The sequence below is a fragment of the Acanthisitta chloris genome, unplaced genomic scaffold, assembly GCF_000695815.1.
Source record: "Acanthisitta chloris isolate BGI_N310 unplaced genomic scaffold, ASM69581v1 scaffold4619, whole genome shotgun sequence".
Lineage (NCBI taxonomy): Eukaryota > Metazoa > Chordata > Aves > Passeriformes > Acanthisittidae > Acanthisitta > Acanthisitta chloris.
The window spans coordinates 21,350-34,601 of record NW_008689642.1 but is presented as its reverse complement, the minus strand read 5'-3'; the positions used below and the strand labels follow the sequence as shown (position 1 = coordinate 34,601).

Here is a 13,252-nt window from a genome sequence, read left to right as displayed (position 1 = left end):
GTCCCAATGCTCCCATTTAATAATCTATGGTCTCCCATGCTGTGTATGTACAAATGATGGGTTTCTTCCTTAGTAAGCTTCAAATGCTTTATTAAGGCGGTAGTTTCTTTTAAATATACTGGTTTATACCACATGCACGGTAAATCAGTTAGATAAAACAGGACTTTCTAGTCCTGATCCAGAAGACATTCAGATAGTAAGAGACTAGTAACATACTAACTTAATTCAGAGTGGATTGTTCATTGGAATATGGTGCTGAATAAAAGTAACTTCTAGAAGTTTGTTTAGATATCTTGTTTAAATGCCAGACAGAGCAGTGATTAAGTAAACTTAATTCCAGGTAGATAGATGTTTTGGGAATGCCAAGATAGATCATATGCATTTGAAATGTTTAAAAAGTGTCCTTATTAAACCTTATAATGGAAGTTTCCCTGCCCATCAGGTGGTTGGAACAGGATGATCTTTAACGTCCCTTCCAACCCAAACCATTCGATGATTCTGTGATCCCAAATGACTCTGGATGTTCAGTTGCAGGACCAGCACTGCCTCCAGGCTACAAAAGCAGCTGTAGCTCAGAAACTCCTGACAGTGATGACGACTTGGAATCTCTTTCTCTACCCAGAGATGCAAACAGAGATTCTGAAGAGGAGACAGAAGGAGATCCAGCACCCAAGTGAGTATGTTCTTAGGTTGTTTGTGTATTTAAATTTTATTGCAAATGAAATGTGTATGCCTAAATTATGAGAAATGGACAATGATGTACTTAAGAAAAAGGTAAACTCTGTACCTGTGTAAAACTTTCAATGACATGTTCTGCATGTTCATTGTTGTCAAGAATGTTCAGCTGACCTGTTCGACACCCTGCAGTGGAATTAAGTTATTTAGGGCAATCTGATCTCTTCATTTACATGCTTTATGTTAGTTCTGCAATGAAATAATAAAATCCTAAATGTTTTGGATGTTTATGGTAAGGACAGATGCCACATAATACAAAAGTATTTGGTACGTGAGTTTTGTCCTGGTTTTGGTATACTAGCGCTCATTGAGAGGCCATAAGAACTATTTATGGGCATAAATTTATGCATTCAGTTAAGTCAACTCTAATGAAAAAACCCCAGATTGTTTAGTAAGTAACAGGAGTCTGCACATACTCTAATTTGATGGGTTGATTACTCATAATTGCTGTGTTCAGAATTTTTGTGTGTTTGTTCTGGGCCTTGTATAAGAGACTTGAAGGCCATTATGCCATCTTAATGAGTGTTAGAGTAATTATTACTCACTTTTTTCTTGTTTTCTTATTCAACAGTTTTTCAGTTAATTGAAGTTGAACTGAGAAAAATACTACTCAAAATGCAGACAGTGCATGAAAATGGAGAAAGAAGTGTGCTGATTCTGAAATTACTTTGTGACTAGAAAATGGTTATTTCAACATTATACTACTCTTCTTTCTACAGCAAAAGCATTCTTAGTATTTAATTTTTTTTCTTGAAATGTCAGAGTGGTTTTGGAGTTAAGCTTATGCTCCCAATTTTTTTAATTCCTTCAAATTATTTGGATCCTTTTGCACTGTTTCCTTGGTAACAGCAGGATATTTACTACATAAGACTGTCTGAAATAATTTTCTGTATTTTTTTCCCGTTTTAAAATGTAGATAATTGCTATGCATGTCAAGGTAATTATTAAGTGAAATCTGTATTTGCAGAAAGATGAAAAGAATTCAGGAAGATGATGATGATGATGATGATGGCTTTTTTGGGCCTGCTCTTCCTCCAGGATTTAAAAAACAGGATGATTCTCCAGAGAGGTAATTAAAATGGAATTATACTCAGACTCTTTTCCTTAAAACAAAATTAATTTAGATTAAATATTTTGTTTCACTATGACAGAACACTTCAGTTGTGCACTTCAGATTCAGATGATGAGACCTAATGCTTCCTCCACATTCTGAGAGTAGGAACAGCATTCCCTTGAAACAGAATGCAGAGCCCTCTTAGACCTAGTTGGAGGGTTGAAGAGAAAAAGAACAAATGTGAATTGTCTGATATATATTTTGAATGTTAAATTTCTTCCATTTCTTTCCATAGGTACCAGATCAGTGCAGAAAAAAAACAACTTACAGATAAAAGGACCCATAGTTCTGTAGTTTGTTCCAGTCTGTGAGGGGGTAGGACAGTTAGCTTTTGTGTGGTGCAATACAATGCAGATTATTAGAATTGTCATTTGCTAATGCATCAAGGGTCATTGTTTACATGTCTGCAGGTGCAAAACCACTCTAAACAGTGTGGATGTCTATAATAGGCTGTCAGGTCTAAGCAAATAAACATAATTTATGGTCTCTAATCAAGCAGCTTTCCATTGGACACAATTATAAAATACTTGCCAAAAAAACTATGGATTTTCTATGCAGAACTCAACTATGTCTTACAGCCTTTTAGTCTTTACATCAATCTGTGCACTTCCTTCTGTAATTTGTCATGATAATCCATAGTGAAATTGGTGCTTCCAAGGGGACTCTTATTGATGAAAGGTATGAGAGAGTCCCTTGATCACTGTTACCTTCCTCAGAGCAATAGGGAGCTGGTAGATAAAATAAAGCAATACCTGCCTGTCAGATATGAGTTTTTTTAAATGGGCAGAAACTGATGCACAGGAAGTTCCACTTGAATATGAGGAAAAACTTTACTATGCGAGTCGTGGTGCTTCCAAGGGGACTCTTATTGATGAAAGGTATGAGAGAGTCCCTTGATCACTGTTACCTTCCTCAGAGCAATAGGGAGCTGGTAGATAAAATAAAGCAATACCTGCCTGTCAGATATGAGTTTTTTTAAATGGGCAGAAACTGATGCACAGGAAGTTCCACTTGAATATGAGGAAAAACTTTACTATGCGAGTCGCTGAGCACTGAACAAATTGCCCAGTTGTGGATTCTATTCTCCCTCACTGGAGATATTCAAGAACCATCCAGATGCAATCCTGAGCCATGTGTTCTAGGATGGCCCTGCTTGAGCAGAGAGTTTGGACCAGATGACCCACTGTGGTCCCTTCCAACCTAACTGATTCTGTGATTCAGTTCTTGGAAGTTGACTCAATTTGTTGTTGAGCTCTGCATGCAGTATATCATCTCAGAGGAAGTGTCGAAGTTAAAGGGTTTTTTTCAGTTTGGATAATTTTTTATGATGCTTGGTAGCAGTTGGGAAAACAAGAAGTTATGTAACTAAGGTTATTTGGAAGTATCCTTGTCATGTATATTTGGTTATACTTTGCTGTAATCAACAAACTCTGTTGTAGTTGTGGGTATTGTGCTCAGTGGGCTCATTTGGTGCTTTGATGGTCCCAAGAAGAACTAATTTTTCCCTTTTTTGTGTTTCATATGCACAATGTGTTGCTTTAATTATAAACTTTAGGAGGTCACTGAAAATAATATGATCTCTAATGACGCAAATAAATGCTTTAACTTTTAATATCAGCAGAGGTAGCCTTGCTTTCTTGATTTTTTTACATGAATACTCATGGTAAAATGAAACAGGAAGAAAAGAGGCAGCTTGTAGTTTGAAGGTTAGGGAAATGAGCACTGACAATAGGGGACAACCATCATATAATCATAGTCTTTTGTATGTTGGCCCAACTGCTATTTCTGCTTAGCAGTTTATTTCCAAAATGCTGGATAACTTGCATTTACCTTGAGGTAAGAGTCAGCTCTGTGTCTCTGAGAGATTAAAGCAATAGAAGGCACTTGCTATTTTTTCTTTTATCCTATCTCACTATATAACTGCTCCTAGCACACACTGAGAAAGCAGATTGAGCCGAGCTGTTTTGCACCCAGCCTGTTTCCCTGAATAGGTGGGAAAGGTGTGATGTGTGGGAAGAGCCTTGTCTGTCTTCCACCCCCATACACCTGGGAGTCTGGTTGTGCTGACACTCTGAGGCATGTGAGCTGCACAGGGCATAGACACAATGCTGCTAACTGTCTCCCTGCTGCATTGCCCCTAGCTTTGAGCAGATTGCCAGCTGACAGCCAAGCCATGAATAATTGAAACAAATGCAGGCTCTTTGTTTCAATGTATGGACATACTGTCTATTAGTTCTGTGTAACACACTCATGGTTTTTAGAAGAGCTTTTATTCTGTTACATCTCTTCCAGACTTGTCAAAGAAACATGTTTATGATTAGGGGCAGCTCATGTGGCAATCTGCACCTTGTTGAAAATGGTTTGAATCATTCCAGCATAAAATATGTATTCAGCTTTGGAAATTATATTGCTGTTTATTCATCATAGAATCAACCAGGTTGGAAGAGATCTCAGAGGTCATTGAGTCCAACCCTGCCGTGGTTACTAGACCATGGCACTATGTGCCACATCCAGTCTCATCTTGAAAACCTCCAGGGATGGTGAATCCACCACCTCCCAGGGCAGCCCATTCCAATGTCTGCCTATTCTCTCTGTAAAATATCTCTGCCTAATATCTAACCTAAACCTCCCCTGGCAGAGCCTGAGTCTGTGCCCTCTTGTCCTACTGCTGGTTGCTTGGGAGAAGAGACCAACCCCCACCTGACTACAACCTTCTTTCAGGGAGTTGTAGAGGGTGATAAGGTCTCCCCTGAGCCTCCTCTTCTCCAGGCTAAACAACCCCAGCTCCCTCAGCCTCTCCTCATGGCACTTGTGCTCAAGTCCCTTCACTAGCCTCGTTGCTCTTCTGTGGACCTGCTCCAGCACCTCAATATCCCTCCTGAACTGAGGGGCCCAGAACTGTACACAGGACTCAAGGTGTGGCCTCATCAATGCGAATACAGGGGCAGAAATCCCCTCCCTGGTCCTGCTGACCATGCTGTTCCTGATCCAGGCCAGGATGTCATTGGCCTTCTTGGCCACCTGAGCACACTGCTGGCTCATGTTCAGCTTTCTGTCTATCCAAACTCCCAAGTCCCTTTCTGCCTAACTGGCATTATCAAGGATTCCAAAGTCCAACAACAGGGGAACATTCTTTGCTGTGTATGAAATGCAATATTCCTTAAGTTAAGACTTAATCCTTTATAAGTTCGATCGGCATTTTTGAATGTGTATATATAGGTACTGAATATGCCAATAGCAGTAAAATGTGTTTAACAAAGTTTTATTTACATTCACTTCTCCTGTTCAGAGACTCTCTGGACATCCAGGAAGCTGTCCAGAATCATGTCCGTTGTGTACTACAGAGGAAAGACCCAAGACATAGGGTTATTCATGAGGGGAGAAAAGGCATAAGAAATGGAAAGTGTGGGAAGGATGAATATGGGAACCATTTTTCTATTCCTCAGAAGAGCCTTTGAGCTGTGACAGAATCAAGACAGTATTTGAGATTGGTTCTTTTTCACAGGCTGCCCACAACATAGACGTTCATATGTATTTTAGTAGAGAGCTATTTTTTATAGTTTGGTGTAACTGTCTCTCCATGCAAAATAAGGGTACTTGTATACTAAAATAAAAGATTTTTTGTCGTATCTCTATAGGTTTAAATTATATTGGTATTTAAAAATATGGTCTTAGCAAGAAAGTAGTCAGAAAGAAATGGAAGAAGATAAAAATTGCAGCAGCTAGGTGGGGGTGGAACTTCAAATTTAAGCCAGACCTCTTGCCTGGGTTTGAAACATCACCAGCACCATTGTCCTGACCTGAGCTAATATTTATTGTTCACGTCTGTATATCTGTGGTTGGCTCTTTGGTAACTTTGCTTTTTATTTCCCCTCTTTCAATCTTGACAATTATATCAGTACAGCAGGGCTGTTCTGATTAGATTATGCAGAATTGAGTAGAAAACCACAATTAGCAAATTCAATTCATGTGTTGTTACGTTTGATCGCCCTAAAGCTCAGAACTGAAGATCATAATAAACAAAGTCTTTGCTGGTACATTGTGAGGATACTGTCACTTGGATATTGCTTCAGGTGGCAATTGTTTGAGTTTTTAATTAGCTTTTATTAGCTTTAAAGAATATTATGGTGGATTATTAAGAGGAACTCACAAAAGTCTTTCAGTACTGCAAGCACAGTTTGTAGTACTCTTTGAACTGTTTTCGCCATTGAAAAGAGGTTCTCACCTTCCTATGTTTGTGGAGACAACTGAATTACATTGCTTGCAGAGCTGCTGTGTAAAACCAAATCAGTGAAGTTACCTGGAGTCACAAAGCTTTTCTTCTTTTATCCCCACTCCAAGGGAAAGTAAACTTAAAATCAGAGCAGTTCACTGTTTCTATTTACTGAAGGACAATCAAACTGTGGTGCAAGACAAGAACAAAATTGGGTTTGTTGCTAGAGAAGGAATAGTGTATATTTAACTTACCACCTTTCATTGTTCTTGAATCTGGTAAAAGAAGCTAGGGAAGAAAAAAGTGCATTTCCTTGTCTATATGCTGCAACTTTCCTGTTTTTTTTGCATCCCAGCTGTCTGCACAGATCCTCCTTCAAAAATGAAGACAATCTTACTCAGTTATTTCTCTGGTGTGTGCACAGGAGGCACACTTGGCTTGGAGAGGAAGGAGAGTCACAGCTAGCATCAGTTTTTTATTTTTATATTAATCTGCTACATTTTTTTCCCCACAACAAACAGCAGGATGCTGTCATTTGATGTACTGTCCGTGCTGAAAATCAAGATTTTCTTTCTCTTTTTTTTTCCTTCAAGGCCCATTATAGGTCCTGCATTACCACCTGGTTTTAGGAAACCTTCAGAGGACACCAGGAGTAGCAGAAGTTTCATAGGACCATCAGTTTCATCAGAATCCTTTCCCCAGGTTTGTGAAAACAGAAGCCTTTTGGTTTAGTACAAACTATCTGAAGTGGTTAAACAAGTTGCAGCCTGAAAAAGACTACTAGACATACTTCTCAGGATGACAGTTTAATTTTGGACCAGGAAGTGTCTGGCATATTTTTGCCTGAGTCAAATACTGAAGCATAAATAAGCCTTAAAAAAAAGACTGGTCTGGTTTGTTTTGCTTTTGCTGTTAGATAGATGGTGCACTCACTGAACGCAAGAGATTTAGCCATCCTAAACTGCTGTCACAGTCATTCTTCCTAACGTTTTCCCATTCTTTCTTTTGGTGTTCCATCCTTAACAAGTGAACATCTTGGCAAGCTTCAAATTATAAGGGCATTACAGAAGTAATGAAACCTGTTAGAATGAAAATATTTGCCTGTAATTTAAGCTTTTACTCCTTTGCTGATGGGGGAACAAAATGATTGAATGTTACACGTATCTTCACCTCCTTAAAGATGTATATTAGTGGCTACATCAAATCAGTTTGTCCAAAAGAATGCAATGGCATTGCAAGACGATACCTGTAACTGGGAGTGAGGTGGAGCAGCACACTGACACTGACACACCTATTTGGTTCTTGGTTTTTTGACTGTTCTTGGCATGTTAGGTAAAAACTAGGTAGAAGTTCCATAGTCTAATCCCTAACCGCAAAATAATGGATGTACTACTAAAGAACATTTGGGAGTAAGATGTGTGATTAAATACAGTATGAGGAAGATTCAATTCCCTAACCATTGGCCTCCAGTACCATTCTGAGGGATCTGAATTGTCTGCAGGAGGGCTGGCAGATAGAGAGTAGCACCTTGGAGAAGCTTGGGTCCTTCTTCAGCAGCACCTCTTAAGCCAGGCAGGATGCCCTAAGACACCAAAAATGCTTCTGGGTACCAGTGTTTAGGTAATTGAATCTCATGCTGTGAAAAGCTGAATATTAATTCCTTGTGAGAATTAATGGTTATTCTGTTTGCTTTTAAAATATTTACATTTCTATGTGAGATGCTAGGCATGCCAGGAAGGGTGGAGGCAAAGGCTGCTCTGAAACTTCTCTTTTTTGCTTAGTAGTTGCAAAGTGTATAATTCTCCAGCCTCCTACAGCAAGTGTTGTTGTACTCCATCATGAAGAGTGATTGTCTGACATTTCTGAGATACTCATTGTCTGAGAACTCCACATAACGATTAAGCAATTTATCAAAGTGACAAATCTCTGGAGGCAGGGATGTCAAAACTGGTCTGCTTATATGTTTTGCAAACAAAAAAGTCTTTTTTCTCATAAATACATCTTCTAGCATCAGCTTTTTTAGAGCTATTACAGAACTTACCTTTATTCTCTCCCCAATAATTATCTGCGTGTTTGCCTCTTCCTAATAATACTCTTATTTTATTTTTGAATATGAGTAATTTTTGTTTATTTTGTTTCAATTTATTTAGTTATTTTGTATTCTTATTCATCTTTAGAAGCAGTTTGTTCCATGCTGACTCTTCCCTTTGTATTAGTGAATATAATGACTTATGACCTTATGTATTCTCAAGTAATGCATTGTGCTTCCTCACTCCACAGCCTTGTCATCCTAAGTCCCATTGCTTCATCTCCTACATTCAGACTGTAACAAAATCTTTGCAGTTTTGTAGATGTGGGGCACTTTTGCTTCCAGGGCATTGTGCCATCACCATTTTCTGTCTAGCTTTGCCTCCATCCAGATCTGTCCTGTTTGAACTTGGAGGGACCTCTGAGCTTTCTGTACAACCCCTGGTAACTACAAAGGTTCTTATCAACATCTAGTCCCTTACAAACTTAATTTTTTGAGCCCTTCTCCAAATAATTGCCTGGCCTTGAACACTGTCAGGGTTGGGGCATCCACTGCTTCCCTGGGTAGCCTGTCTTACCACCCTTAGTGTAAAAAATGTTTTTCTAATATCTAACCTAAACTTCCCCTCCTTCAGTTTGAATCCATTACCCCTTGTCCTATCATTGCAGTTTCTAACAAAGAGTCCCTCTCAGGCTCCCTTATAGGCCTTTCAGATAGTGAAAAGTTGCTATGAGGTCTCCATACAGTCTTCTCTTCTCCAGGCTGAACAGCCCCACCTTCCTCAGCCTGTCTACACAGGGGAGATGCTCCAGTCCTCTTACCGACTGTGGCATCCTCTGGACTTGTTCCAACAGTTCCATGTCCTTCTTATGTAGAGGGCATCAGAGTATCAAAGATGTATGCCTGTGTGTTTCAAATTCATCTACAGAGGCCTTGTGGCTGTGTGCAGAGCAATATAAAGTAACAGGACTTTGTGTACTGCCCCTGTGTTTATCAGCAGACTTGCCTTGGACGAGAGATGGTGCTTTTGGAAAAATGGAGACTATGTATCCATGTTAAAGTGCTAGAACAGGTCTAATCTGGAGTTATAATCCAGGTTTTTATTGTCTGGCAGATGTATTGCATTAGGTTTGTGTGTTCTTCTAGATAAAACCATTTTAAGCCTATTAAGCTAAAGTGTTTCTTGATGGTCTTGGCACTGTGACTGAGAGAAATGTTTTTCTTTTTGAAAGGCAACAGATAGTAGCGAGGAAGAAGACAGTCTTATAGGTCCAGTGCCTGCAAAAGGACCAGTGGAGTCTGATGTGACTAAAGAATTTGAACGCAGAGCTCAGAGAATGAAAGAAAAACTTACTTCAGCGGAGAACGTAAGTTGGGGTATCTTAATTTCTGATGTTTTGTTGCTGGAATATATTTGCGGTTTTGTTTGCCTGTTTCTGTGTGAACCCAGTTGCAGTTCTGCTTGGGATGCTAAGTGTTTCCAGTTGTAAACACAAAGAAAAGTTCGTGTTTTCTGCTGGAAGCTAAGAGACTCAGACAGTAATTTTTGATTGCGCTTTTTTTTTAAACTCTTCTCCCCATCCCTATTTATTTTGCAAAGGATGAACCCAAGCAAATTACCAGGGAATCATGGATGACAGAGCTTCCACCTGAGTTGAAAAGCTTTGGATTTGGCCCAAGAACATTCAAGAGACGAGCTGATGACAAGTCAGGTGATAGATCTATTTGGACTGATACTCCAGCTGACAGAGAGAGAAAAGCCAAGGTGAGCATTTATTGATTCATATACAACTGCAGGCAGTATGTATGTTGTTGATGTTCTGTGAAAACAGAGATACCCTGGGCTGTTCAATGACTTTTTTTCCCAGATTTTCCTTTGTTATCAAAATTTACTAATTCAGGCTTAAAGGTAAAGGCAGTGAAATAACAATATTAAGTAACATTGGTACTCATTAATTTGCACTCCCCTCTGCAGCAGTCAGATACTTGTTGAAATTCCAATTAGGGTCTACAGATTCTTCTTTCAAGCTGAGCAAAAAATATAGGCCTCTATTGAGGCCTCTACTCTTCAGATTTAATTAAAGTAGATATAGATTTCCTTGCTTTTTACTTCAGACATTCTGATTACTATAGCATGTGATTTCCTTCTACTCATCAGGAAAGAGAAGAGGCAAAAATGTCAACCAGCAAGGATAATGAAGAAATGGTATTATCTGGGAGAGACAAGAGACTTATTGAGCAGGTGACTTCATACAATGTAAGTGTAATCACAAAATACTTCCTCTTCCTGTATTTCCTTTAGTTCTTTACCTTTTTCTTCTGGTTCTCATTTTTAGTGCTGCTGGTTTCCATGGTGATGCCACTACTGTTTTCCCTTTTAGTGCCCATACCTGCTGCTGTTTTAAGTCATTAGAACATTTGCCATTGACTTCAAAAAGAGCAGGATTGGGTCCTCTCCAAAGTGACAGAATTGGGGTTTGTGTATATTGTCTCAGTTTTAGGTGGTGCTTCCTTAAATCGTCCTCTTGTCAGGACATGGTTGCTGGGAGTAGACGACCCTAATTCCAGTGTTAGCTTGCTTCACTGATTTACCAACATCCCAAGAATAAAACAATAGTAAAGGTTTAACTTTTAGGACAAAATATGCTTTAACCCAAAGGAGGCTTGATGGGCTAAGCAGATCAATGCATTAATTACACTGTGTCATTAATTACTTGAAGTGTTCATTACAGCAGTACCATTACCCGTAGTTTTCCTCAGCCTCTACAGGAGCAGATAAGGTTCACAGACAGATGTTGTCTACTAGAAATCTGAGCTCCATGTCAAATTCCCTCTCAGTTTTCTGTCCACTGGAGCATATGGTCCATTGCCTGCCTTACAGCTGTTAGTTCCAGTTCTTCCCTGATATATGGCCTGAACTCTTACAGGAGGCAGCCTGGTCTCTTGAGAGTATAATTAACTTGAGAATCACAGCCTTGGCTAATTTTACTTGAATGGTATTTATCTGGCACTTCTAATAATTTATTTGTAGCTCATTAAATCACATGTCTCCCTTGACTTAGGGACTTGTGCATCCAGAGCTCTTAGCGTTCTGTCTTAAATTTCTTCTTTATTGCCTGTTTCTACTGTCATTATGAATATAGTAGAATAATTTTCATGTAAAACTATGGGTTTTGCTCTCTACCATTGCCAGAATAAAACATATATAGACCTCTACTGTTTCTAAGGTTAATGAAGTTCTCTCAAATAAAATTTGAAGGCATCTTTTTTAAGAGCAATGTTTCTTGAGTTGTTTTGTTGGTTGTCATTTGGCTATTTTTGAATAATTTCTTTTATGATTTTCAGGTGGTTGGTTGTGTTTTCTTTTAGAGTTTTTCCTCTATCCTTTCCTATTTCTTTCTGCACTGACATTTATCAAGGATACGTTCCTGGGACAGGAACTTTCAATCTTAAAATAGTTTTTTACACTTTATTCTTTCAATGCCAATTCCACATACATTCTCTGGTGCAATTCTGTTAACACTGACACAGTTACAGCACAAATAAGTATTGTTCATTTTCTGTTTTCCATGAGAGTCATTTATTATGTCATGTATGAAGTATTATTTGCATGTGTGATGAAGTAAGTTGTTTGCACAGGAAGTGAAGGAAAATAAACCTTCAGAACAGAAATCACAAGAGAACAGAGCAGCTCATCTTTTTCACTTTCTGATGAGAGAAATGGTTTGGACTGATACACAAATGCACTGTATCTGAGTAAATGAGGGGCCACATGGTCTTGTGAGAACTGATCCTGCTGCTGTGTGAAATAAGCAAAAGTATTATGATTGTGCCCTTTAAGAAGTGCAACCAAAGTCCTTAACTTGGCAAAACACATGCTCAAGCTCAAGCCTGTGACTTCATCCTGTAGGCTTGCAACAGATGATTCGACGTTAAGAGCACACATTAAAAAAAACCAAACCATAGTGCACAAAAGAAAGATCAAAAGGTTATCTAGCTTGTTCCTGCCCCAGCAGTGACTAAAACCCGGTGCTTGGGGGATATGTGTAAGAAAATAGCCCTGCACTTCAAGATATTTCTCCTGACATGTTGTCTTAATTTGTCTCTGCTAATAACAGCAGAGCAACTTTTATATTTCTTTTGCATTAGTGTTAAAATTTATCTCCATTATCTGCAGAGATTCAACAACATTATTGGTATCTAACATCAGTGAATTAATAGTATTTTACTCAGCCAAGATCGCATACACTTTCTTCTCCAGGTGTGCTAAACATGTCATTCTATATCCAGTTACTGATCTGTCTTCTTTCTCTGGAATGTTTAGCCTTCCTAACTACAGTCTTTCCCTTTGGATTTTCTGTATGTTGTTGATATTCTGTAATACTTGATTTTCTCTTCCTTCTTCTCATTTTTTCCAGGAGTCAAAGAGGTCAGAATCTCTCATGGACATGCATCAGAAAAAGCTGAAGAGCAAAGCGTCTGAAGAGAAGACCAAACCTCAAGAAAGAAAGCCGTTTGACCGAGATCAGGATCTCAAAGTCAATCGATTTGATGAAGCACAAAAGAAAGCTCTGATCAGAAGATCCAGAGATCTGAATTCTAAATTTGAGCACAGTAAAGGCAATATGTTTTTATAAAAGAAAACCATTAAGCTTTTTTGAAGTGAAGTCAATTAAACTTTGAATACTTAATTTTTATAAGTATTTTTGTGTAAATATTTGTATGCAAAATAAATATCCTGATGTTTAACTATTTTACCTTGTCTGTAAATACTCTGTTAGGGAGGATCATCTGTACTAAAACTAAACTAGTAATGGAAAGTCCTGGTATAAAGAAAATATAATGTAAATTTGTTAGTTTAAAACTTTGATATGTATATTTTTTGTTGTTAGAATAAATATATTTAATTAAAATAGGTGTTATTTTAAGGAGCTCTAGATTTGATCTTGCATTGGAGTTGGCCGTGTTCTCCTTTCTCCTTCCGTGTTTAAGATATTCTTGCTGAGCCTGACCTGAAGGCCATGGAAAAATCCCCTTTAGGCTTGTGGGCAGAACATTGCTTGACCAGAGTTCCTGCTGGAGAGTATAAACTCAAATGGCAGCTTTTGCATCTGCCAACTGCTTTTATTTCTGCCATTCTGTGTCTGCACATAAATACATG

The 13,252-nt window shown here is 38.6% G+C and overlaps 1 protein-coding gene across 1 annotated transcript; it reads left to right on the top strand.

Moving 5' to 3' along the window:
• Positions 1-488: 488 nt before the first annotated feature.
• Positions 489-12,843, top strand: GPALPP1 (GPALPP motifs containing 1; the record flags this gene model as incomplete). Its single annotated transcript, XM_009081486.1, has 7 exons — positions 489-673; positions 1,703-1,804; positions 6,656-6,764; positions 9,324-9,458; positions 9,692-9,856; positions 10,250-10,348; positions 12,510-12,843. Coding segments are annotated over 7 exons (1,014 nt in total), but the record flags the coding sequence as incomplete, so codon positions are not given.
• Between the last annotated feature and the right edge of the window lie 409 nt (positions 12,844-13,252).